Genomic DNA, 21,794 nt, shown 5'->3' with positions numbered 1-21,794 from the left:
TGTAAACCATTTTGATGTTTCTTGAGAAATTGTGGTATATACACACCTTTTAGTCGATTGTTGGGAATGCTGCCTCTGTCAGTGGAGAACAGAGCCATCAAGGTTAGCCCAGAAAGGGTGTTGTTTAGTGATAACAACAGCAAAATAACAACTGCAAAGGGGATTCGGATATTTAATTTGGCACCTCTTACCTGAGAATTTTCTGCTATTCTATTCTATTTAATACAACAAATAATTTTAGTAGCTGTGACCATGGTTTTATTGTATGTGTGGTGCCCAATGATTTTTATGGTTTGTTTATTTGTTTTTGTTCTCCTTCTAAATGATGCCATCCATGGCCTATGGCTAGTGCAATAAAAAGTTTAATTGGTCAAAAAAAAACCACAGCAAAATGATTTCCCCTCCACCTCCTTAAATTAGGCTGAAAAAATGAAGAAAGCTAGCCAGGTATGGACTCGAGTGTGAAAGAATTTTGAGCAGAGTTCAGTACTGTTGAAAATAGATCCTTAGGTCATGAGCATGAGGTCAGAGGCACCCTGTCCTTTTAATTCTTCACTGTTGGTCTTTCGCACCTGACTTTGGTTGGCAGACTGTGGGGTTGTAATAAACAGCAAAGTAGATCTGTCTTGCCTGATGTCTGCCCGCCCCTGCTGTAGTCTCCCCACCACCACCTGGGAAATTATCCACAAGCCCCTGAGGTTCTGCAACAGGCTAGTCAGTGGGGGAGGGTCTCCCCCAGGCTAGGTTGCCTGAAACTGCAGCCCTGTGAGCCAAAATTTTGCCTCTGGGGAGAAGTTGGGGGGTCAGTGGAAGATTTGTTGAGGGTGGTGGTCAGCTGGCTTTTACAGCCATCCTTTCATTTGCATTTTAACCTGTATTTTAAATTGTGTTTTGTTTGTTCTTTACTGTAATTTTAGTAGTGTTTGCTGCCCTGAGCCTGGCTCTGGCCGGGGAGGGCGGGGTATAAATAATTTTTTATAATTTTTAAATTATTATTATTATTTCCTCTTCTGGGCACCAGGAGCATAATTTCCCATTGCACCCCCCCTCCCCAGTTGCCAAACCAATGTGGTGCTTCAGTGAGAGAGATACTGAAACAAAACAGCAGAAAGAGCCCCACTCTGCAGTGTCCTGGTACAACCCCTTCTTTATTTCCTCCTGTCTTCCTTCCTTCCCTCCCCAGCCTGAGCAGACAGAGTCAGAGGCTTTGTCTACAACGCAACAGCTGAACGTGCTTTCTGGGAAGAACCCCGTCAGCGCCCTGATGGAATACGCACAGAAGTCGGGGAGCGTCTGCGAGTTCCAGCTGCTCTCTCAAGATGGCCCTCCTCACGATCCCAAGTAGGTCGCGACCCGCGTTCAGAAGTGTGTGAAGCTCGCAGCGTGGCGAGGCCCTGTTGTTTAGTCGTTTAGTCATGTCCGACTCTTTGTGACCCCCTGGACCAGAGCACGCCAGGCCCTCCTGTCTTCCACCGCCTCCCACAGTTTGGTCAAACTCATGCTGGTAGCTTCGAGAACCCTATCCAGCCATCTAATCCTCTGTCATCCCCTTCTTCTTGTGCCCTCCATCTTTCCCAACATCAGGGTCTTTTCCAGGGAGTCTTCTCTTCTCATGAGGTGGCCAGAGTATTGGAGCCAAGGCTTCAGGGTCTGTCCTTCCAGTGAGCACTCAGGGCTGATTTCCTTCAGAATGGAGAGGTTTGATCTTCTTGCAGTCCACGGGACTCTCAAGAGTCTCCTCCAGCACCATAATAATAAGCTGTTGCTCTCTGGGGAATAGACGAGGACACAGGCACCACCTTTCTTTATGGGGGTGGGTGAGGGTGGAGGGAGGGCTTGTTTAGTTATTGCAAGAGTCCCTGAGGATGTTCGCGCACGCACATCATCACCACCGGGAAAACTTCTCTTTTCTCCTTGTGCTCCAAGTGAAAGGCAAGCAAAGACATGGCCATGTGGGGTCTTCTGCTGCTGCCTGCTGCTCTCGGCCGCAGCCAGTGCAGGTTGAGGTTCAGCAGTGCCCTGGGTTCTGTTTATTGCTTTTTTTTAAAAGCATTTTTATTAAACAATTTCAGCATAACAAAATATAATCAATCACATTATTTCCCCCCCACCAAGGACTTTCCTCAGCTCCCCTCTCTGATTTCTTTGCACATATTATTCTCTGCATATTATCAAATCGTACATATCCTTGATTTATCTATCATGTGTTTAACTAATAAATTTGTAGCTGTCCATTCAAAACCTGCCAAGGAGTCCGGATCATTTTGTTGTCTTTTAATTTGTAGAAAGTTCCCATTCTTCCTTGAAGTCACTGTTGTCCTTTTCACGCAGTTTATATGTCAGTTTTGCCAATTCCGCATAGCTCATCAATTTTCCTTGCCACTGTCCTTTCGTTGGGATTTCCTCATTCTTCCGTCCTCGTGCTAACAAAGACTCTGGCCGCTGTTGTAGCATACATAAATAAGTTCTTTATTTTTCTTGGCAGGTCTTGTCCTACAATCCCTAACAAAAATGCTTCTGGTTTTTTTGCCCTGGGTTCTGTTTCTTGACTGTGCGAGAGGCAAAGCTCTCAGGGCTCACTGCCAAAGATCAAAAACATTCTTGGAGGTCTTGCTTCAAGAGGCCTGACTAAATCTCTTTTAATTGCCTCTCCTGAGCCCCCCTGCATTCACTAGGGCAGGTGTGGGAAGACTTTGGCCCTCCAGATGTGGCTGTGTCACAGTTCTTATCAGCTCTAGCCAGCATGACTCGTGGGCAGGGATGATGGGGACTGTAGCTCAGCCACATCTGGAGGCCAAGGGTTATGAGAGCACCCAGCCCACTAACCAGCTTTCGTCAAGCGGGTGCCCTCCAGGTGATTTGTACTCCAACTCCCATCAGCGCCAGCTAGCGTGGCAAACAGGTCATGGATGATGGTAGTTGTAGGCCTCCAATTTTTGGAGGGCCACAGGTTGAGGTAGGTTGGAATCAGCCTTGTATTTGCCCCCCCCCCCAAAGGGGGACAGTCTAGGTTATAATATTTGACTAGCTTGGTCTAGGTCAGTGTTTTTCAACCTTTTTTGGGCAAAGGCACACTTGTTTCATGAAAAAAATCACGAGGCACACCACCATTAGAAAATGTTAAAAAATTTAACTCTGTGCCTATATTGACTATATATAAAGTAATTCTCTTGAATAGGAATCAAATAAACACAAAGAAAGTATTTTATAATTACTTTATTATGAAATAGTAAGTAAACAGAAATAAGAAAAATTATAAAATATTTTATTTTTAAATCTTTCAAATTTTTCAATTTTTCCCATGGCACACCAGGCAACATCTCGCAGCACACTAGTGTGCCGCGGAACAGTGGTTGAAAAACACTGGTCTAGGTTATAGTATTCAGCAGTGTGCTGGGCTCTGCACAAAATGCAGAGGAAGATATTGGCTCTGACTGTCTAAAGTGGCTTGTCTGTATAAAAGGAACTGAAATCAAGAAACATGGGGGGGGGGGTTGGGGGGGAACAGGCTTCCTCTCCTTTTTTCTGTACAGAGGGCGTGGGGGTTCTGGAAATGACCCAGGCCGCACTTGCCTTCCTGCTGCAACCACTTTCTGTGTGATCTTCCTTCAGTCTCAATAAGCCCATGAACTCCCTGTCTTCCCCTTTTCCTTTGATCAGGTTCAAGTACTGCGTGAAAGTGGGCGAACGCGTCTTCCCTGCCGTGGTATCGAACAGCAAGAAGGGAGCGAAGCAGATGGCCGCCGAGGCCGCCATGAGGGGCCTCACTGGGGACACCAGCACCTTACCTGAACAGGTATCCTTGTTGTTTATTGTTTCTTAACGGTATAGACCGCCCCATATCCATAGATCTCAGGGCGGTTCGCAACGTAAAATCACAATATGAAAAACGCTCAGTACGCCATGAAAATGAGAACAGAGACAGGTCTCCCGGCCTCCTCTGTGCGCCGTGCTCCCTGGCCTCGTTCCAGCCTCCTCATCAGCCTCTTTCTCTCTTTTTCAGACAGAGGCCCAGGGCGACCAGCCTGTGGATGTGCCTGGTGTCCAGCCTGCAACTCTGGAAGAGACAAAAGCCGCGAGCGCTAAGGGTGTCGGCGAGCTGATTAAGTACCTGAACTCCAACCCAGTCAGTGGCCTCCTGGAGTACGCCCGGGCCAATGGCTTTGCTGCCGAGTTCAAGCTGATCAATCAGACTGGGCCACCCCACGACCCCAAGTGAGTAGGCGCAGCGGCGCTCTGCCCAGCCAGCCAGCCAGAGGGTTCTTTCCTTGTGTAGCTTGCAGAACATAGAAAACAAAGCCCAGGCCCTTAGTCTCCAATTCGTTGTCACCTTCTGGCTGGCAGGGGCTGTTCTGTCTAAAGATCTTTCCCAAGCCCTGCTGCTTAATCTCTCTTAACCAGAGAGACCCCGGGGGGAACTGGAGTCTTGTGTGCAAAGCATAGAATCATAGAATAGAATCATAGAATCATAGAGTTGGAAGAGACCACAAGGGCCATCGAGTCCAACCCCCTGCCAAGCAGGAAACAGCATCAGAGCACTCCTGACATATGGTTGTCAAGCCTCTGCTTAAAGACCTCCAAAGAAGGAGACTCCACCACACTCCTTGGCAGCAAATTCCACTGTCGAACAGCTCTTACTGTCAGGAAGTTCTTCCTAATGTTGAGGTGGAATCTTCTTTCTTGTAGTTTGGATCCATTGCTCCGTGTCCGCTTCTCTGGAGCAGCAGAAAACAACCTTTCTCCCTCCTCTATGTGACATCCTTTTATATACTTGAACATGGCTATCATATCACCCCTTAACCTCCTCTTCTCCAGGCTAAACATGCCCAGCTCCCTTAGCCGTTCCTCATAAGGTATCGTTTCCAGGCCTTTGACCATTTTGGTTGCCCTCCTCTGGACACGTTCCAGTTTGTCTGTGTCCTTCTTGAACTGTGGTGCCCAGAACTGGACACAGTACTCCAGGTGAGGTCTGACCAGAGCAGAATACAGTGGCACTATTACTTCCCTTGATCTAGATGCTATACTCCTATTGATGCAGCTCAGAATTGCATTGGCTTTTTTAGCAGGAGCTCCGCTGCTGAGCTACAGAACTTCTGTAATGGAAAGGACTTGCCTGCATCGCTGCTAAGTCCTCCTGGTCCACTAGGGAACTGCTGTAGGCCGGATGGCCATTAAACATAAGAAGATTCTGGCTGCAGGATCAAGCCAGCAGCTCCTCTCGTCCAGCCTCCTGTTCTCACAGTGGTCAGGCATAAGCCACAAGGGAAAGCCCGTAAGCAGGACCCAAGCACAAGAGAAACTCTCTTATGGTTTTCATTATTATTACAGTGGATGCTTGGGTTGCGAACGTGATCCGTGTGGGAGGCATGTTCACAGCCTGCAGCTTTCGCAACCCACAGCGCCGTGTCTGCGCACACACAGGTTGCGATTCACCACTTCTGTGCAAAGCGCAATTTAGCGCTTCTGTGTGACCACCGAAACCTAGAAGTAACCTGTTCTGGTACTTCCAGGTTTTGGCGCGTCCATAACCTGAAAAAACGCAACCTGGAGTGTCTGTAACCCGAGGTATGACTATATTATCATCATCATCTTCTATTTTCTGGATACTTGTCCACAGATATATGAAAGTTCATACTCAATGCAAGGTGTGTTTTGATAATGCACCGGAATGAAAGAAACACTTTTTAAAATCTAAAATAAAAAGGAATGGAAGGAAAAAGAGGGAAATGGAAAGAAAGGAGGGGGGAACCCTCTAATGTGGTTTTCAGCAGCTGGTGCCTGTGTGGAGGCAGAGAATAGCCATCGTGGTCTTTGATAACCTTATCCTGCATGAATTTGTCCAATCCTTGTCTAAAGCCATCCAAGTCAGTGGCCGTCACCCCCTCCTGCAGAAGCAAGTTCTGTCACTGCTGCCTGAAGAAGTCCTTTTACATCCAGCTTTCTAGGATGCCCCTGTTACAAGAACGTTTCTCGATTCACTTTCTCCTGTTAATATGCCCTGCTCTGTCCTTGTGGCTATAATTGGTTCCCAAACTGTTTTTAATATTGCATTTTACATCGTTATAACCTGCCCTGGGACCTTATGGCAAGAAATTGAATTATTATTACGATTATTATTTACCACATGGTTACCCTGGACTGTAAGCTGAGGATGGGGCACCTGTTGAGGCCCTCCAGACAAGGTCCGGATTCCAACACCTATCCGTCCCAATCGGCTTGGCCATTGGGAACCCAGCCACACCTGGACGCCCTCAGGTTTCCCCTTCGGAGAGATGTAGCGATCCAGCCTGCTTGGTGGAAGTCCAGCAGCCTCTTAACAGGCTAATCTTAAAAACGGAACAAGGGGTGGGGTAGGACCCAGCCAGTCACTTTTTGGACTTTACTCAAGCTTTCTGCGTTCTTTCTGACCTTTCCAACTCTCTCAAGCTCTCTGCCTGTGCATTGTTTTCCTGCTGGGGCTCTTGATTTGATAGCGCCAACCTCACCCAGGGCCCCTCGGTTACTGAACCTGCACCTTCCCCTGGCTTTCTTCCTCCCGGCAGATTCGTCTTCCAAGCCAAAGTGGGCGGCCGCTGGTTCCCGGCCGTCACAGCGCACAGCAAGAAACAAGGCAAGCAGGAGGCTGCCGACGCGGCGCTCCGGGTTCTGATCGGGGAGACGGAGAAGGCGGAGAACTCCGAAGGGCTGACCATCACAGAGGTAACACTGCCACCACCCTCGCTTGCTTCTCCTTTCGCTGTTAATGGGCCATCTTGGGTATGGAAAGACCTTGGACCCATAGAAGTTGCTGAACTACCGCTCCCATAACCCCGAGCCATTGGCCATTCTTGCTGGGGCTGATGGGAGTTGAAGTACAGCGATGTCTGGAGGGGCTTCCTTGCAGTTTGCTTCTCTGCCCTCTCACCTGGGCCTTGTTCTTCGGCTGTGAAAACTCCCGGCCTCCCCTTCTTCTTCTGCCTCGCAGCTCCCCGTGAGCGGAAGCACGCTCCACGACCAGATCGCTATGCTGAGCCACCAGCGGTTCAACACCCTGACCGCACGTATCCAGCACAGCTTGCTCGGGCGCAAGATCCTGGCCGCCATCATCATGAGGCGAGGGCAAGAGGGCCTGGGGGTCGTGGTGAGCATTGGAACAGGTAAGAGACGCTGCTGGTCCGGGCAGGGGGATCACTCATATCGGAGCTGGGAAGAATCTCGCTTGAAAGCTCCATTTAGCCATGGCTAAGTGACTCTAAGGGACGCGGGTGGCGCTGTGGGTTAAACCACAGAGCCTAGGGCTTGCCAATCAGAAGGTTGACAGTTCAAATCCCTGCGATCGGGTGAGCTCCTGTTGCTCAGTCCCTGCTCCTGCCAACCTAGCAGTTCGAAAGCACGTCAAAGTGCAAGTAGATAAATAGGTACCGCTCCGGCGGGAAGGTAAATGGCGTTTCCGTGCGCTGCTCTGGTTCGCCAGAAGCAGCTTAGTCATGCTGGCCACATGACCCGGAAGCTGTACGCCGGCTCCCTCGGCCAATAAAGTGAGATGAGCGCCGCAACCCCAGAGTCGGTCACAACTGGACCTAATGGTCAGGGGTCCCTTTACCTAAGTGACTCTAAACTGGTGTTTCCCAAACTTGGGTCTCTGGCGGTTTTGGTACTACAATTCCAATCATCTGTGACCTAGAGACGATGGGAATTGTAGTCCAAAAACCGCTGGAGACCCAAGTTTGGGAAACCCTGCTCTAAACAAATACTTTAAGGTCATGGGAAGCAGATTATTTTTGGACACCACCCACTCAGGTCACTTCGCTCTCCATCCCCTCCACTCCCCTCCAAACACCCCCTGCCCCCCAAGAAAAGCCAGATGGAAATGGAATAAGCAGATATCCCGCCTTCTTGTTCCTGTGCTATTAATGGAATCTTGAGAGAAATCAGATCCAGCTGAAGTAAAATGAGCTTTGAAAAGCCCATAAAGCTGGAAGAGGAAATGGGGAAGAGTTATCACTCTTTCAACTTCTTCCTTCAGTTCCAGGTGCTTTTCAGTGGAGCAAAGGGCAGCAGCACTCATCTCCTCACGACCATAGGGGCAGCACATGGAAGGGCGTTTTGGGTGCCACGGGAAACCCTGTACAAACCACTGGCTGCCTATTCCTCTGGGAATAAGTGCCCTACGTTTTGGGTGGTTTTTCTTCCACGAAGAGCGTTTTCCTCCCACTATTGGTTCCAAATACCCTCTGCTGCTTTTAAAAATCAAACCCAGAATGAAATTGGAAACTGGTCTCGGCCGCCTTTTCGTTTAATAAATAAATAAGTAAAGGGGGCTAGAACAATCAGAATGCAATTCAGCTGCTGCAGAAGGCCAATCCGTATAGATTTGCTCTCATTGTAAAACACGACTTTGCAAGCGCAGTCCATATCGTGCAGCTTTTCAAGGTGGATTTGTGGAGTGCGTTACGTAAACTGCAGCACGGCATCAGGTTCTACAGCAGGCTCAAATTCACTGATGGCTCGCGAGTGACAACTCTTTGTCCCAGCAAACAGCCAAGGATTCCTTGGTCTGTTGTTAAAAAAACACGCAAACAACAACCACCTGGAAGTAAACAAATCCGGCTCTCCTTTTGTCCACACCAAGCCCTTTGCGCGGGGTCTGTTAATGCAGTGTTTTCCTGACCGCTTTCTTTCTCCTTGCCTCTCAGGGAATCGCTGTGTGAAAGGGGAGGAGCTGAGCCTGAAAGGGGAGACGGTCAATGACTGTCATGCGGAGATCATTTCCAGGAGGGGTTTCATAAGGTGAGGAGGCGGAAACGGGAAGCCAAGCAAGGCCATTCAGAAGAGATCTGCCCAGAATGGGGCATGTGTTGAGTGCCCAGCCCCTGTTCAAGGACAGAATACTAGGCACTGGTCCTACCTTGCAGGTCGTTGTGAGCGATATTGTGAATGAATGGAATATTTAATGATGGCAACCTTTATCTGTAACACACAGGGGTGAGGAACTTGGTTTTTTTTCTGTTGAGAGATATAATATTTTGGGAGGGGACAGAGAGGCTGGTGGAGGGTGGGGCACCCCCTTTTCTCTTTCGCTGTCTACCCCTCTTTACAGGGTGGTGACTGGCAAGTATGAATAATGATACTTTAAAATGATGAAATATACAGTGAAACCCTAACACCATGAAATACCGTATTTTTTGCTCTATAAGACTCACTTTTTCCCTCCTAAAAAGTAAGGGGAAATGTGTGTGCGTCTTATGGGGCGAATGCAGACTGCGCAGCTATCCCAGAACCCAGAACAGCAAGAGGGATTGCTGCTTTCACTGTGCAGCGATCCCTCTTGCTGTTCTGGCTTCTGAGATTCAGAATTTTTTTTTCTTGTTTTCCTCCTCCAAAAACTAGGTGCGTCTTGTGGTCTGGTGCGTCTTCTAGAGTGAAAAATACGGTAGTTGCACACGTGTTTTATAAACTGCTTCCTGATGGTTTGAGGCACCTTTTCATCATTTTTTAAGATTATAACACATCCCACTTTTGAGGCCACCAGAGCCTCCCAAAGCCTGTATTAAAATTTCAAAACGACAAACCTGTTTAAAAAGCATTTATTCAAGTAGCAGGAGGGGGAAAGGAAAGCCCAAACGGCAGCCAAACAACTGATTGATTAAACATTGCAGTCCTACTTGGGGGGGGCAGCCTTGCTGTGGGGGGGCTTTACGGCCAAGTAAACATGCGCAGAATGGGGTCCCAAGGCCAAGAAGGTTGACCAGGCGTCGCTTCACATTGAGGTGGTGTTATTCCAGGTTCCTCTACACAGAGCTCATGAAGTTTGACCCCTCGGCACCCGAAGACAGCATCTTCCAGCCCCTGGAGGATGGCAAGCTGAAGATCAAAGACGACATCACTTTTCACCTGTACATCAGGTGAGCACCAGCCGGGGCCTGACCCGCGTGCAGCGGTGCAAGATGGCTGAGGGGTGTGTGTGCCTGATTGTGCTGCGTTTTGCAGGGGATGTTGAATGCAACACGGGGAAAGAGCTAGCGGGGAACCCAAAAAATAGCAAAGGGGAGAGTTGGGCAGGGGTAAATAAGTGTTCCTCACAGCAGGCAGGCAGTGTGACGTTGATTTTATTTCCTACCCCTCCCCTTAAGGTCCCATTTAAAGAGCAGTTCAGAACAAATTGTAGTCGCAGTCGCAGGGTGGGGTCCCCCCAAACACACCGTTCAAGTGTCAAAAGGGCAGGGCAAAGAGGTGCGTCTTCAGCATACAATGAAAACCATGTTAGTGAAGGTGACAGGCGCACCTCTTTCGGGAGGGAATTCCGCAGCTTGGGGGCTGCCGCAGAAAAGGCCCTGTCCAAGGCTGCTGCCCCCCAGCGAGCTCTGTGAGGGAGGTGGAACTGCCCAAGGGTCCGATAGAGAGGCCTGCAGTTCTGCGTTTGGCCGTAGGACCTGAGCTTCTCTCTTCTTGGGCTAGAAGGGCCATTTAGCACAATGCCTTTTAAATTTGCCGTTTTAAGAATTTGCTTGAGCCCTGTTTTAGGGGGACCTGCTGAAAAGCAGCCCACACAGATTTCTTAATAGCCTCTCGGGTTCAGGGTGTGCCTTGTTCTTCTGCCCCCTAGCACGGCACCTTGTGGGGACGGGGCTCTCTTTGACAAATCCTGCACCGACCAGGCCAACACAGTGGGGGAAGGCCAGCACCAGCCGCTCTTCGAGAATCCCAAGCAGGGGAAGCTGCGCACAAAAGTTGAAAACGGTGAGTGCCAGGGGAACTGAGCCCAGCGACTGGGGTTTTGCTGCTTCCCTTTTTCAGCTTTTACCTGTGCAGCCGGGTATTCTGATACACGGTTTTTATTAGGATACAGTTTCCAGCCTTCTAATTGCTTTATACTGAGTCAGTCAGTCCATCCAGTAGCAGCAATAACTTCTATTCATTGTATGCAGCCCAATGCCCGTTGCAATACGGAAGGGTGATGAACGGCAATATCACTTTTGCGCTATAGGCTTGTTCCTTTTCTCATTTTTTAAATTGGTTGTTTAATTAAAGTTTTTTGTGATACATTTAAGCAAGGAAAGGTACATATAGCATCTCCATTTTCAATTCTGGAAAGGGGGAGTGAAAAGGCTGGGGGAATAGTGGTCTTTTCATTCTGTTGCGTAGTGTTTGCGCATGGTTTTTGCGACAGTGTCTCGTGGGCAGGCCCCTTTCAGTCATACCTCATGTTACGTTTGCTTCATGTTACGTTTTTTCAGGTTGCGTCCCGCAGCGACCCGGAAGCACCAGAAAGGGTTACTTCTGGGTTTTGCCACATGCGCAGAAGCGCCAAATCGCGCCGCGCACCTGCGCAGATACAGCGCTTCAGGTTGCGGGCTTTTCAGGTTGCGAACGGACCTCTGGAACGGATCCCTTTCACAACCAGAGGTACCACTCGGATTAAGTACTTAATTCGTTCCAGAGGTTCGTTCTTAACCTGAAACTGTTCTTAACCTGAAGCACCGCTTTAGCTAATGGGGCCTCTCGCTGCTGCCGTGCCGCTGCAGCACGATTTCTGTTCTCATCCTGAAGCACAGTTCTTAACCCGAGGTACCACTGTAGTTGTTCGTTTTGCTACTGGCATTCCGAGGCTCCCTGGCTGCTCCTCTGCCCAGGACACTATTCCAGCCAGGCTGAAATGCTCAAGGAACTCTGGAGGGGTGTGCCCTCTTTTATGCTGCAGTAGCAGCTGAATGGGGGACACGGGTGGCGCTGTGGGCTAAACCACAGAGCCTGGGACTTGCCGATCAGAAGGTCGGCAGTTTGAATCCGCGACGGGGTGAGCTCCTGTTGCTCGGTCCCTGCTCCTGCCAACCTAGCGGTTCGAAAGCACGTCAAAGTGCAAGTAGATAAATAGGTACCGCTCCGGTGGGAAGGTAAACGGCATTTCCGTGCGCTGCTCTGGTTCGCCAGAAGTGGCTTAGTCATGCTGGCCACATGACCCGGAAGCTGTATGCCAGCTCCTTCGGCTAATAAAGCGAGATGAGCGCCACAACCCCAGAGTCGGCCACGACTGGACCTTTACCTTTACCTAACAGCTGAATGGAACCTCTCTGTGCAGAGGCGGCATACCTTTTGAGCACATCAGGTGCTGAAAGAGGCCCTCGCCCCCATGCCCTCCTCTCTGAGGACTCAGCAGCGTCTGTCTGGCGGCAGCAGCTGGAGACAGCCGTCCTTGGACTCTAGTGTGTGTGTGTGGCCTTTGGACCATTCCAGCAAAGGCATCTCCCGACTGGCTCCCTCTCTTCCTGCAGGGGAAGGCACTATCCCGGTGGAATCCAGCGACATCGTGCCAACGTGGGACGGGATCCAGCATGGCGAGCGTCTCCGCACCATGTCCTGCAGTGACAAAATCCTGCGCTGGAATGTGTTGGGCCTGCAGGGGGCGCTTCTCTCCCACTTCCTGCAGCCTGTGTATCTCCGCTCAGTCACGCTTGGTAAGGGATCTCTCCATCCTCCCTGTTGCTGGGTGTGGGGGTCTCGTATCTCTCTTTTCCCCTGCCTTCTCAGCTATAACCCCCCCCCCAAAGACCTATTACTTTACCCCACTGCATTCCAAGATGTCTGAAATGCCACTTCCTTCGCTAAAGAGATGCAGACCCTCTTGGGCAGGTGTCAGTGAACTTTTCCAGTAGGGGGCCATTCCACTGTCCCTCAGACCTTGTGGGGGGCCAGACTGTACAGTGGTGCCCCGCAAGACGAACGCCTCGCAAGACGGAAAACCCGTTAGACGAAAGGGTTTTCCGTTTTGGAGGCACTTCACTAAACAAATTTCCCTATGGGCTTGCTTCGCAAGACGAGAATGTCTTGCGAGTTCCTGCGGGTTTTTTCCCCCTCCCCCCCTTTTCCTAAGCCGCTAAGCCGCTTATCAGCTGATTGCTAAACTGCTAATAGCGCTAATCCGCTAAGCTGTCAATGGGTTTGCTTCACAAGACGAAAAAAACGCTATACGAAGAGCCTCACGGAACGGATTAATTTCGTCTTGCGAGGCACCACTGTATATGAACGGATTCCTATGCCCCACAAATAACCCAGAGATGCATTTTAAATAAAAGCACACATTCTACTCTTGTAAAAACACGCTGATTCCTGGACCATCCGTGGGCCAGATTTAGAAGGGAATTGGGCCGGATCTGGCCCCCTGGCCTTAGTTTGCCTACCCATGCTCTTGCCCGGGAGAGGGCGGAGCCTTCTCTGTGTCAGCCACATGCGGTAGAATTCCCTCCCGGCAGAGGCACCCTGGTGCCTTGGCTGTGTAGCCTTCCGTGTACATAGAAGGCACACCTCTCTCCACCCCCCCCCCCAGCAGCTTTGACACCAGAGAAACATTTCCTATTGTTGATGGGGGCAGACTGTCGCCAGTGCATTGCTCAAAAACCTATCCCTGGCTGCCAGGATACTGCCAAGCTGAGTTCAAGGTTCCTACATTAATTTTCAGCATCCTTAATGACTTTGGTCCAGAATAGCTTAGGAGTGCTTGATTCCTTCTATCCTTGCCTGGCCACTTAGATTTTTGGAAAAGTTGCTGCGCGTTCCATATGGTGGGCCCAGTTCTGGGAAGAGATGCCCCTTCCCTGTTGAACTTTTCGGCATCTGCTGGAGACTTAAAAAATAACAATAATAATAATAACAATAAATCCCAGCAGCCATTCTCACACCATTTCTGATTTTACACTTGGTTAACTGGTTTTATCTTGATTGTATTTGTTGGGCTTGGTATACGCTGCCTTGAGATAATCAAAATTAAGTGGTGTATAATTTTTTTGGGGGGGGGGCGGTGTCCATATATATATATAGAGAGAGAGACCCCCCAAAATCTTTGGTTTAACCAGTTTTAATGCAGCACATTTAAACCGGTGTCACCTGCCCTGGCATGGCAAAGCACGAGTAAAATATCTGATTAGCAGTAGTCGTTAAAAAAAATGGGCACAATTGGTAAGCATAGAGATGCAATTCTGCCACAAATGACTCACCTTAGGGCAGGGGCTGGGGAACCTGTGGGGCTCTCCAAATGTTGCTGTACTACAACTCCCATCACCCATTAGCCTTGCTGGCTGGGGGCTGATGGGAACTGGAACCCAAGAACATCCACACAGCCCAGTTTTCCCATCCCTGCTCTATAGGAAGCAAAAGAGGCTGTTGGGATTTTGCTGCACGTTCATTTGGGTGTTTTCCCCCCTCCTCCTCCTTCTTTTGGGACCTTGGAAGCCCCCGTCTCATGACAAGGACACATCAGGCCCTGGCTATAAATGTCTTGAAGGCAGCAAAGTACTCAAGGCTTGTGTTAAACCTCTGTCCTTCCTGTCAAGATGCAGCTGCCGCGTGCCCTTCCAAGGATGGTGGTGTCCTCCCATGCAGCTGCTCTGTGCTCCTTTTTTAAAAATAAAATAAAATTGCCTGCGCCATCAACCTCCTTTTGTGTTCCCTTTCCAGGCTACTTGTACAGTCAAGGTCACTTGACGCGGGCCATCTGCTGTCGCATGTCAAGAGACGGCAACACATTCCAGTCCGGACTCCCCGAGCCGTATTTTGTCAATCACCCGGAGGTAACCGCTGTTTTGATTCACGTTGTAGTTTAATTCCTTGTCTTCCTCCTCCTCCTTCATCATCAATTATTTGTATGCCACCTTCCCATAGTTCGGTCATGCTCAAAGCATAGGTGTCTGGACCTTTTCTCTATGCAGCTGCGATGTTTGTCACATATGGTCTAGCTGAGATTCCTGCATTGCCAGGGTTTGGACTAGACAGCCCTTGGGGAATGGCTCTCCAACGCTACAATTCTATAATTCTAGTTTGGAGGAGGGAAAGCAAGTAAGTGGGGGACATTATAGAGAAATTGGACTGATGGGAGGAGAGTCTTTTCTCCCTCCTTAGTATTCAGACTCTGGCCCCATCCAACAAACCTGAATGTTGGAAGATTCAGGACAGGCAAAATAACGTACTTTTGCACAATGGACTGCTGAGTTTGCTGTCGCAAGATGTGGCAGAATCTTCTTCTTTGGCAATCACTCATAGCCAAGTAAGATTCTCTTTCATAAACATGTTTTTAATAATGAGTCCATAACTGGAGGCCAGTTCTGGATCCACACGTCCTTCCACAGTGGGGACATTGGTTTCTGGGCACAAGTTGGTCACAGTGTGGATTTGCCAAGCATGCCTTCCTCTTAGCATGTTTCTCCCATGCGTCCTGAGTTTGAGTGTCTTCAAAGCCCATGACACCTTTGGTAAAGGCTGTTCTCCAACTGGAGTGCTCGCAGGCCAGTGTTCCCCACTTGTCAGTGTTTATACTACATTTTTAAAGATTTGCCTTGAGACAGTCGTTAAACCTCTTTTGTTGACCACCAGCATTACGCTTTCCATTTTTAAGTTTGGAATAGAGTAGTTGCTTTGGAAGACGAATGGTTTGGAATAGCCACCAGATTGAATGGCTTTAAAAGAGAATTAATACATGCGTGAAGGATAAGGCTGTCAATGATTGCTAGGGCATGTTCTTACCTCTGCTGTTGGAGGCAAAGTGCCAGCCAGTGCCTCTACCTAGGTCCATCCTTATTTTAGAGATCGTGATATATCACTCTTAACATGATGTTTAGCTGGTGATATATCGCAGTGTTGAAACTCGGTCCTGGTTAAAACCACTGGATACGCTGTTTGTTATTGAGTTCCTGTTGTTCAGTCCCAGCTCCTGCCCACCTAGCAGTTCAAAAGCTCATCAAAGTTCAAGTAGATAAATAGGTACTACTCCGACGGGAAGGTAAACGGCGTTTCTGTGCGCTGCTCTGGTTCGCCAGAAGCAGCTTAGTCATGCTGGCCACATGACCCGGAAGCTGTACGCCAGCTCCCTCGGCCAATAAAGCGAGATGAGCGCCGCAACCCCAGAGTCGGTCACGACTGGACCTAATGGTCAGGGATACCTTTACCTTTATACACACACACACACACACACACAGAATATTCAACTTTGCTATCTCTCTCTCTCTCTCTCTCTGCCAACACAGGTTGGCAGAGTCAGTGTCTACGACTCCGCAAGGCAGACGGGGAAGACAAAGGAATCCAGCGTCAACTGGTGCCTCCCTGATGACTCTGAAGTCGAAGTCCTGGATGGCACAAAAGGCAAAGTAGATGGGTAAGAGTGGGACACAGCTATCGGAGGGGAGGCGTAGAGGGGTAACCGTAATATGAGGCATGGTTGAGTGGCTGCTTCCAGTGGGTGTGGGAAGCAGATTTTTGCCTGCCTTTGTTTTCATGCATATTCCATCCACATGCTCAGGGCCAGCAACGAAACTGACACTGGATGAGATATAAGAAAAGTGAGTAATTGGGGGGGGGAGCGCCACCTGGTGTGGAGGGGGGGGGAGACACGCTTCCTTTGCACGAAGATGGTCCCAGGCATCTCCAGGCAGAGCAGAGAACACACCCAACCTCGCACATTCTTTCAGTGTAGGTCAGTGTGGCCAAACTTGGCCCTCCAGCTGTTTTTGGACTGCAACTCCCATCATCCCTAGCTAACAGGACCAGTGGCCAGGGATAGTGGGAATTGTAGTCCCAAAACAGCTGGAGGGCCAAGTTTGGCTGTCACTGGTGTAGATAATATGAGCTGGACGGCCCCAACAGTTTTGACACATTCTTACGAAAGATCAGCACATTTCTTGTCTTTCTGTCGTCCAGTTTGAATTGCTAGCATTGGCGACTGCCGTGGGAAAGCCAGGAGGACAACGAAACACTTAGGCTCCCTCCTGGAGTCCTTTTCCTTTACGTTCCTTCCTCCCTCCCTCCCCTCAGACCAAAACTGGACGTGTCCCGGGTCTCCAAGAGGAACCTGTTTGCACTCTTCCAATCGCTCTGTGCCAAGATGGATCGCAAGGCCCTGCAGAAACTGACCGTGTACTCGGAGGCCAAGGAAGCGGCCGTCACATACCAGAGTGCCAAGCGGCAATTCTTCTGGGCCCTGCAGGAGATGGGCTACGGGAGCTGGATCTGCAAACCCCAAGAGGAGAAGACCTTTGGCCCGTCCGAAGTCTAGCAAGCTGTGCATTTTTATTATTTTATTTTATTTTACCTTTTTTTTTTTTGGCTGTGGGGGGAGGGGTGAAAGGAAAGGGGTATTTTTTTTATTAACATAGGTTGTGTGTATTCTTTTTTTAAAAATGGAAGCAGGAATGTTAACTTAGGGTTATGGATTTGCCGCGAGGCCTTCCTTCCTTCCGATTTAAATTGGCAGCATTGGGAAAGGAGCGGGGGGGGGTCTCCCTCCCCTTTAATTCCCCCCCCCCTTATCAACGAACATTGCAAAGACGTGACCCGAGTGTGAAAACCTGAGAGAGAAAGAGAGAGATCCACCAGCATCAACGCTCGTCTTGTGACAACACCCCTTCCCCATTTCTGTTCCCTTCTGGTTAGTCAAAAGGCCGCCTTCCTTGTCCTCTCTTTTCTTTTCTTTTTTAAAAAATCAATTCTTTGAACCCCTCCTTTTATTTTATTTTATTTTTAAAAGCTGTGAATTGAGGAACTGGTAATTATGCACACACACACTGTCTTTTCCACAGCAGTTCTGTCTCTCCATGGATTTGCATAAAGGTGAACTCTAGGAACATCACAGAGATTTCCCCTCACTTGAATTTAATTTTCTGATATATATATAACCCAACTCCTCCTCTTACCTTTCTGTTTAATTCAGAATTCTGCCTTTGGAGCCACTACAACATTTACCCATCGCACCGCCAGGTTATGGTATAATTTCAGGGGTTTTTTTAATTTTGGGGGGTGTATATGTGATCATTTCCCCTCTCCCCGAATCTTTGGAATGCTGTTGAATTCGCCTTGTTCCCAGTGAGACGGCCCAGCCTTTCTGAGGTCATTCTAAGCTAAAACCGCACAGCTCCCCCACATTCTCCCAAACTCCTTTCCTCCCTGTTCTGTGTAGACACCTGCTGTTGTGAGAGCCAGCCAGACTCACCTTAATTTTTAATATTAAAAGCCACGGCGGAGCAGTCACTCAAGCAAGTATGTCGTAGCTGTAGTCTCCGCGGCGGCCCAGCCTAGAAACATACCACCGGGTCTCTATGAATGTTTAAATATGGGGTCATCACTTGATTCCTTCTAACACCTCAGAATTCCCACGCTCCCCCTTTCTTTTAAGTTACTAGTCCTCAGTTTTTAAATATATGTATATAAAACTCCAGTTCCAAGCTGTTGGCTGCTATGGAGTCGGCAGTGGCTTGTCTTATTTGTGGAATCCTTCCCCCTGATGTTCCAAGCAGCCTTTGTTTTTCGTTTTTCTAAAGGTGCATTTGAAAAGGAGAGGCTTTTGGGATTTATTTTTGCCCCCTCCAGCTTTTCTCCTCCCCATCAGTTATGTCTGGGCAGTTGCTGTAGTGGAATTAACTGGGGAGAGCTCTCTTTATGCAAACTCTTTTCTGTCGGAAAGGCGGCAGCCTCTCCTCCAGCCCTCATCTCCCCGTCCTCATGACGCACAGTTCATTTCCTTCCTTAGTCGCAAAGGCGCTGGCGAGCAAATAATAAAAAAAAAACAGATGTAAATTTATTCAAGGCAAATCTTGATCCTTCTCCCACCACTATTGTAATTCAGGTTATTTTCCTCCCCTCCCCCCTTTTTTTGGCAAGTCTGCTTTTAATTGCCCCTCTAGATACCATTGTTTGACAACTGAAGTCATCACATTCCGCCTGAAAATAATAATAATAATAAAAAAGGTTTTCTGTATTGGTTTCGCTGGTGTGATTCTTTTTTTCTTTTCCCGGGGGGAAAGGGCAAAGAAAGCATCTTTTTGGTTTTATTGTTCCTCTTTTGGGAGGGGGGAAGCACCATCTCCCATGAGATTCTCTAAGGCAGGGGGGGGGATCTTTGTACAGTACTTAATTTCATGCATTTGGGGAGGAGGGTGGGGGAAGAAGCTGAAATGGCCGGGGGGAGGAAAGCGGGGGGAGCCAAGACCTCTGCAAGCAATCGCTTTGTTACCTGGGCAGAAGCAGCCTTTTCCCTGAAGGAGCGCCTCCTCCTCCATTGTTCTGCCCGGACACTGAAGTCCAGCGCCAAGGGCCTTCTGGCGATTCCCTCGCTGCGAGAAGCCAAGTTACAGGGAACCAGGCCGAGGGCCTTCTCGGTGGTGGCACCCGCCCTATGGAACGCCCTCTCACCAGATGTCAAAGAGAAGAACAACTACCAAACTTTTAGAAGACACCCGAAGGCAGCCCTGTTTAGGGAAGCTTTTAATGTTTAATAGGTTATTGTATTTTAGTGTTCTGTTGGAAGCTGCCCAGGCGGGGTATAAATAATAAATTATTATTATTATTATTATTATTATTATTATTATTATTATTATTATTATTGCAGCCACCTTGGGTGGGGGGAGGCTGGAAGGGAAGAAAGGCGGCAGAGAGAAAGAGAAAAAGAAACGGTACCCTCCTCACTGCCAGCTCTGGCCCCTCTCATTGCCCTCCACCTTGCCACTCGCAAAGACTGGTGCCCATAGAAAACGAAAGGGCGGAAGGCAGGGAGCCCAAAGGTAGATGGCGCCAGAGAGCCAGTGGCAGGCAGAGTCTTGCTCTCTTCACCCTTCCCACTGCTGATGTCTACAGGGGCAACTCTTGAGACTAAGCAAGAGGGGGCTAATGGGCAGTGCTGCCCCCTGGACTGGTGGTAAGAAATAAGGCATTGGGCTGGCATTGCCCCATCTGCCCTAATGCACCAGTCTCTACTGAGCGCAGCCCTGGCCAGAATAAAGCCCTCATTCAGGATTGCTGCTTCCTATTTCCTCCTATGTGCATTAATAGGTAAGGTGGGTTTTCCCAACCCATTACAATATTTCTATCCCTCCCTCCTTCCACGTAACACTTAACCTCTTTTTTTAATACCGTGATATTTTCATTCCTCTTTTTTATCTGCCTGGGATAGGCTTGTGTTGGGCACATAATTGAGGCTCGCTCTGCCATGCTGTTGGTGTAAGAAACGATGGCTTGGTAAGGTTTTCGAGCCCTGGGTCACAATCGGAAGCCCCAATTCCTGGTTAAACTTGAGTGCGCCACTTGCGTTTACCTAGCAGGGTCAAAAACGAGGCCCAGGGGTCGGAGGAGCTGATAAAGCATTTCTTGGTTTGCATTGTGCTTTCAAAGCGCAGTAAGGAAAATCCAGTTCTGGCAAATGAGATTGGAGGTGAATATGCTGCTTTTGTATAAATGAATGAGGAATGGGAGGGTTGTACGAAGAAGCAAGGAGCTGTTGCATTGAATGGATTATATTAGCTCTTAAAAACTGGACTTGACCTTTAGAATAACGCCTCCAAATTAGATGGGTTGTAGTTTTTTGTTTTTAAATGCAGGTTCTTATAAAAATGTAGACACCAGGTTTCACCTTTTTTTTAGAAAAAAGACATTCCTCTTGGGAAAATATATGAATGAGAACCTTGTTAAGAGTTCTGGAGAGCTCGAAACCTCTCGTGATACATTTTGCGATCTTTTGGCTTAATAAAGGTATTGCCCTTAGACACAACTTCTGTGGTTTTTTTAATTGGCTTACGTTAGAGGGAACCCATCGGTGATAAACCAGCCAGAATGTCTTTGGGTCCAAATATTCTTTGCAAAGAGATGGATCCAGCGGTGCTGGTGGTGCAGTGGTTAGAGTGTCGGACTGGGGCCCAAGGAAAGACCAGGGTTCGAATCCCGCCTCAGTTGCCTAAACTGTCTTGCAGCTTGTTCAGGAGATAAAATGGGAAGAAATTGTGTGCTACCTAGAACTCCTTGGAGGAGTGGCAGGATATAAATATAATAATAAATGCTATTACTACTTGTAATACAAGGTGTGATTGGAACGTTTGGTGAATGGTCACAGAAATCGAACAGCGAGAAATATTCGAACATACAACCAGCACCGGAAACCCGCGAAATGCTCACAATTGTGTGTGGAAATGAAGCTGTAACTCAAAAGACAGTGTATGAGTGGTTTAAGCGTTTCTGTGAAGGGCGGCAAACCATTGAAGATCACACTCAGTCTGTCAGACCGTTGACAAGTAGAATGGCGGCAAATGTCAACAGAGTTCATGAGTAATTCATGTGGGATTGGCGTTTGTCCATCCGAATGATGGCGGAAGAATTGCATATTCCACATGAAATTGTTACTGAGGTTACTGAGTTGCCCCACCCTCCATCTTCTCCCAATCTGGCCCCACCGGATTTCTTTCTTTTTCCAAAACTGAAATCTGCACTGAAAGGGCACACATTTTCCAACATTCCACATGTCCAAGCTGCTGTGACGTGGGAACTGAAAGCAGTACGAAAAGAGGACTTCTCCAGAAGTTTCCAACAGTTCTACAAACGTCAACGGTGCATTGTATCAGAGGGGCCTACTTTGAAGGCCTGTAAGGCATGTACGTTCGAATATTTATTGCCGTCCAATTTCTGTGACCATTCACCGAACTTTTCTGGTCACACCTTGTAGTAACACACACTAGGGACACACCAGAATGGTGTCAGGCTAGGACCTGGAAGAATTCCCGACTCGGCCATGAAGTGCATATTGGAGGCTATGGGCCAGTCAGTTTCTGTCAGCATAACCTACCCCTCATTGAACCCTTTGGGATAGAGAAAGTGGGGGAGTGGTGCATGCTCTGGTTATCTCTTGCTTGGACCACTGCAATGCGCTCTATGTGGGGCTACCTTTGAAGGTGACCCGGAAACTACAACTAATCCAGAATGCGGCAGCTAGACTGGTGACTGGGAGCGGCCGCCGAGACCACATAACACCAGACTTGAAAGACATACATTGGCTCCCAGAACGTCTCCGAGCA

General features: G+C 48.7%; 1 protein-coding gene and 1 long non-coding RNA gene across 9 annotated transcripts in view; one reads left to right on the top strand and one right to left on the bottom strand.

The window, feature by feature from the left end:
* ADAR (adenosine deaminase RNA specific) overlaps positions 1-17,430 on the top strand; it is a 38,996-nt gene extending 21,566 nt beyond the window's left edge. For all 8 annotated transcript variants that reach the window (XM_081891330.1, XM_081891333.1, XM_081891332.1 and 5 more), the window contains exons 4-15: positions 1,184-1,341; positions 3,661-3,796; positions 4,004-4,215; positions 6,543-6,699; positions 6,965-7,136; positions 8,676-8,769; positions 9,765-9,884; positions 10,586-10,719; positions 12,252-12,434; positions 14,431-14,543; positions 15,993-16,120; positions 16,777-17,430. In XM_081891330.1, coding sequence (XP_081747456.1) covers positions 1,184-1,341; positions 3,661-3,796; positions 4,004-4,215; positions 6,543-6,699; positions 6,965-7,136; positions 8,676-8,769; positions 9,765-9,884; positions 10,586-10,719; positions 12,252-12,434; positions 14,431-14,543; positions 15,993-16,120; positions 16,777-17,017 — 1,848 coding nt within the window. In that variant the 3' untranslated portion in view covers positions 17,018-17,430. The remainder of the gene's footprint in view (positions 1-1,183; positions 1,342-3,660; positions 3,797-4,003; positions 4,216-6,542; positions 6,700-6,964; positions 7,137-8,675; positions 8,770-9,764; positions 9,885-10,585; positions 10,720-12,251; positions 12,435-14,430; positions 14,544-15,992; positions 16,121-16,776) is intronic.
* A 10-nt stretch (positions 17,431-17,440) lies between these two features.
* LOC309358735 lies at positions 17,441-19,395 on the bottom strand. The gene is made up of 2 exons (XR_014163537.1): positions 18,045-19,395; positions 17,441-18,008 (listed from the first exon to the last, which is right to left on the bottom strand). It is a non-coding gene; the product is annotated as an uncharacterized lncRNA (long non-coding RNA).
* Positions 19,396-21,794: the final 2,399 nt, after the last annotated feature.

This window comes from Podarcis melisellensis (assembly GCF_964234715.1).
Source record: "Podarcis melisellensis genome assembly, chromosome: 16".
Lineage (NCBI taxonomy): Eukaryota > Metazoa > Chordata > Lepidosauria > Squamata > Lacertidae > Podarcis > Podarcis melisellensis.
Note: the sequence above shows the minus strand (reverse complement) of the source record. Positions and strands in the feature narration are given on the sequence as shown.